Here is a 4,527-nt window from a genome sequence, read left to right as displayed (position 1 = left end):
TTTTGTGTCTGCTGTCTTTATCTCTATTTCATCTTCTATTATCTCTCCAGACTCTGTCAGGCTGCTGGACGGGACTAGTCTGTGCTCAGGCAGACTGGAGGTGAAGTCTAACCAGTCTAACCAGTCTAACCAGAGGTGGTCCTCAGTGTGTGAAGCTGACTTTGACCAGCAGGATGCAGAGGTGGTCTGTAGGGAGCTCGGCTGTGGGGCTCCTTCAGTCCTCCAGGGGGCGCTCTATGGAGAAGTGGAGGCTCCGATGTGGACCAAAGAGTTCCAGTGTGGAGGCCATGAGTCTGCTCTCCTGGACTGTAGAAGCTCAGGCTCAGCTAGAAACACCTGCTCACCTGGAAAAGCTGTTGGACTCACCTGCTCAGGTAGAAGAGGAGCTGCAGCTTTGATTTGCTTCATTTCTGTTCTGATGAAAATCACTTTATTGTTTTACTGATGACTCTCTGGTTTCTGTTCAGAGCCTGTCAGGTTGGTGGGAGGAGCCAGTCGCTGTGCAGGAACACTGGAGCTGAAATATCAGGGAGACTGGAGACCAGTGGAAAACTATGACTCTGACTGGGGACTAATGATTAACTCTGACGGGATGATAGAATTAAACTCTGTCTGGACCCTGGAGACAGCAGCTGTTGTCTGTAGACAGCTGGACTGTGGCTCTGCTGTTTCTGTAGGAGAGAGAGAGGAGTCCTCAGACAGACCTGTGTGGTGGATCAGGTCTGACTGTGTTCAGTCTGGATCTGCTCTGAGGAAGTGTGCAAGATCATCTTCCTCTTCCTCCATCCTGGATCTCACCTGCTCAGGTAAGCCCATCAGTGACATCATCTATGACATCATCTATGGGTGCTTCTCAAGTCTCTTATTTGTCGTTTCCTCGCTTGAAACGGAAGTTGTTCCACTCCGCCATCTTGCAGGCTGTCCCAAAGCTCTTATTTGCGCTCCGAGGAGCGATTTCTGAGGAGCTATGAGTGAGGATACACCTGCGCATCAAGTCTTTTACTGACGACACGCCCCCTTACTGGGTAGCCGTTTTATTGATCGGACGCTGCAGCTGATCAGAGTGATCTTGATGCATCAGGACAGAAACATTAAACTCAAGTTTATCTCTGCAAAGAGTTAGTTTGAGTTGTTTTCTGATTCACTGTCTAGTTAAAATCAGAGTTCACAGTAGGTCTAAACAACAAAAAGCCCACACACAACTTTCTTAATTTAGGCGTATTAGAAAGATTTTCTTTTTCTTTTCTTTCTCCCATCAACTTTTATTATGGAGACAATTAAAGTTCGAGAGAGTCAGAGAGTCTGTCAGCAAGAAACATGTTTTATATCATTTATCGTCATTTCTATTCAGTCACATGTGAGGCAGCTCATTCCTGTGTTTAGTCCAAATAGACGACAATAAAACATAAAGTAAGGAGTCGGACACTAAACTGAACTAAAGTCTCTAATGAAGCGAGCAAAGGGAGATAAAGCATCCATCCAGTATCTCACCTACTGCATCTGATGAAAGCAGCCGGCGGCTCCGCGAGTAAAATGAGCTGATGAAAGTATGAATGAAAGCTGCTGCGCTAAAAAAAAAGAAAGCGTCGGACTGATATGATGGAACGCAATGATCGATCGGTGAGGAGTGATGTGACTTGCAAATAAAATGTATGCAGTAGTGTTAAAGGATATCTGAAGAGGAAATAAACTGAAAGCCTAAAACTGAGCGGACTTTGTCGTAAGTTAGCCTACATCATTTCAATTTCCCTGAAACCTTTAGCCTAATAAATCCAGAGACACCAGGATCATATTCTTGGTTATTCAATAACGAATTCACAATCAGAATCAATAAATCTAAATGCAGATAGGCTAATATAAGCATTGCGTCAGTAGAAAATGCTGTGACTCCGAGCAGGACACAGAAACCTATAATCTTTCATGTGCAGGTGTTTGTTAAACGGGTAACCGCTACAGAGAGAATCGTGCTGCTGTGCACTAATAACTGAGACATAGTACCAACGCAGCGCACGTGTGTGCAGACACAAACTCCAACAAAAGTCTCTACAGCTGTTAGAGCCGAGTGACAGCTGATCCAGCTGCCGCCGTCATCAGAAACGGACGTCGCTTCATGTGACGCTTCGGAGGAAAGGACGTCTCATGTCTCTAAAAACATATTTCCTCATCCCTTCTCTCCTGGCTTGGTTCCCTTGCGTCTCTCCATGCATCCCCGGTGGGCGGGACTAAGACGCAAGGAAAAGTGAGGGAAACGTGGATGCAATTAAGAGACTTGAGGAGCGCCCTATGACATCATGTATGACTGTAATGTCTCCATGTTTGTTACCCGTGTCAGACCTGTGACATCACTTCCTTCTTCAGGGGCCATTTTGTTGATGTGACCTTTCATCATCTGTGTGTTTACAGACCTGCTGCTTCAGCCCAACATCTCTGCGTCCTCCTCCGTGGACGGGGTCTCCGAGGCCCAGCAGCAGGGCTTTCAGTTGTCCAGGGGCTCCAACTTCAACATCAGCTGCTCCATCCAGCCACAGTACCCAGGAGGCTCCTTCCAGCTCGCCTTCACCTCCTCCATCACATCACACAACTACACCCAGCCAGCTGTCAATCACTCTGCCCACTTCCTGTTTCCTGCCGCAGAGCCCGCCCACCAAGGAAGCTACAGCTGCGTTTATCACGTCCATGTTTTTTCTCATGACTTCTCCTCTGAGAGCCGTCGGCTGTCTCTCACTGTCTCAGGTAAGCTGAAGCAGAGCAGCTGAAACGTCACACTGACTGTTTCCATGCAGCTTTGGAAAAGATGATCCGTCCGAACTGGATCGATGGATCGAACTGGAGCGATGCCTGGGCACGTTGAACTCCACTCCTGTGGTGTTGAATCAGCCCACATATAAAAGTCTCACCAAAGTCCTGTTTGATTTCTACAGACCAGAATCTCATTATTTTCAGGGGGCTCTATGATCTGTACATCAAAGGACACAATCGGAGCCTCGATTCAGATAATAATAATATTAAATTATATTTATTTATATTTTATATTTACGATGGCTGATGGGTTCCCAGAGTTTTTTTGGGCCGATGCTTTCCGTCTCTTTTGCTCTTTTGTTTACCTTCATGCAACCAAAGCCCGCTCAAACCTGATTGGTCGCACTCCAAACAGAAACCAGAACTCTGCTAATACCAAAACCTGGTCCCCTGCCTCCAGTCTCTGCGTTCAGATATGTGTTGATAGAGATTACTGACGGACAGAATCCCACAGCTCCATGTTGAAGTGGTTTTGGAGATTTCAGGTCTCTACAGTTTGTGTTTAATGGGAGCTGATGGACTCATGATGGTGTGTGATGTGATGACTGTCCATGTGTTTGATCAGATCCAACAGTTCCTCTCATCATATTGGTCGTCCGGCCGCTGACTCTGCTGCTGCTGTTGGTGTTGGTGAACGCTGCCCTTTATTTCTACTATAAGGTACCGACACGTGTCTGTTGTTCAGAGGACTGAGATGAAGCACTCGGTCTGTGTTTACTGAAGAAGAGGAGGAGTGATGCACTAACTCTCATGTCTCTGTCATGTCTCTCCAGGCTAGAAGGAGGCAGAAGCCGGGCAGGCAGGAGGACATTGAGCTGGATTACTATAAAAAGGGTGTTTGTGCAGCTGAAGGAGGGCCGACTGAAGAGGAAGGAGCTCAGGGAGCAGAGTAGGACCTCCAGGGATCATCTCAGCTGCCACACAACCCACCATCAGCTCAGTCCAGGATTTTACACTTTTATACTGATGTTCCCTTTAAACAATCCAGCTGGAATTATTAGATTACATTAGAAACATTTTATTACTCTCAACCACAGGCAGAAATTGTGGGAGGGTTGGGGGCGTCAGGACACCCCCCCCCCCCCCCCATCTGAAGGGCGTTCCCCCTTAAAAACCATTAAATAATATAATGATATATACGGTGGGGTATTTATATGAAAAAAATTGGTGGGGCACCAACTATTTCAAAAGAAAGGCTGTACCAGTACAACTACAACAGGCTACTCTTTCCTGCTACACAAGTGTTTTTTCAACAATTCAACAGCACGGCCCCACAAACACTTGCAGCTTGCTTAAACCAGGTTTTGTAAACATAGGCCAACACAGGAGGAGAGAGAGAGAGAGAGAGACAGAAAGCTATTGCACAAGTTACATTACGCCTGTCATAAACCTAAATTAAAGATGCACTAAGCCGACACAACCAAACTCAGAACCAATGAGCCTACAGGCGACAACTTTTTAAGGACACATACCAACTCTATGACACAGCATTATTGGTGTTCTTCTTCTTCTTATTTTTATTATAACACATTATGACAACAAGCTTAACAGATAAGCACTGACGCACTGACCCCCGTCACCATCGATATCAATCGATTACCTCAGTCTGAAGGATTTATTAATTAACTACAATAACATGGTTAAGGATGCGAGAACACACTATTTTTCTGAACTCATTACTACACATAAACACAATCCCAGGTTTCTGTTTAAGACTGTGGATCAGCT

General features: G+C 45.9%; 1 protein-coding gene across 1 annotated transcript in view; it reads left to right on the top strand.

Annotated features, from left to right (window-relative positions):
- Window positions 1-4,494, top strand: part of LOC123960373 — a 5,307-nt gene extending 813 nt beyond the window's left edge. The window contains exons 2-5 of the mRNA XM_046035054.1: window positions 737-806; window positions 2,404-2,733; window positions 3,365-3,459; window positions 3,573-4,494. Of these exons, the coding sequence (XP_045891010.1) occupies window positions 737-806; window positions 2,404-2,733; window positions 3,365-3,459; window positions 3,573-3,692 (615 nt within the window). The 3' untranslated portion in view covers window positions 3,693-4,494. The remainder of the gene's footprint in view (window positions 1-736; window positions 807-2,403; window positions 2,734-3,364; window positions 3,460-3,572) is intronic.
- The last annotated feature ends 33 nt before the right edge of the window (window positions 4,495-4,527 follow it).

The sequence above is a fragment of the Micropterus dolomieu genome, linkage group LG21, assembly GCF_021292245.1.
Source record: "Micropterus dolomieu isolate WLL.071019.BEF.003 ecotype Adirondacks linkage group LG21, ASM2129224v1, whole genome shotgun sequence".
Classification (NCBI taxonomy): domain Eukaryota; kingdom Metazoa; phylum Chordata; class Actinopteri; order Centrarchiformes; family Centrarchidae; genus Micropterus; species Micropterus dolomieu.
The sequence above is the reverse complement of the archived record's forward strand: the minus strand, read 5'-3'. Positions and strand labels throughout refer to the sequence as shown.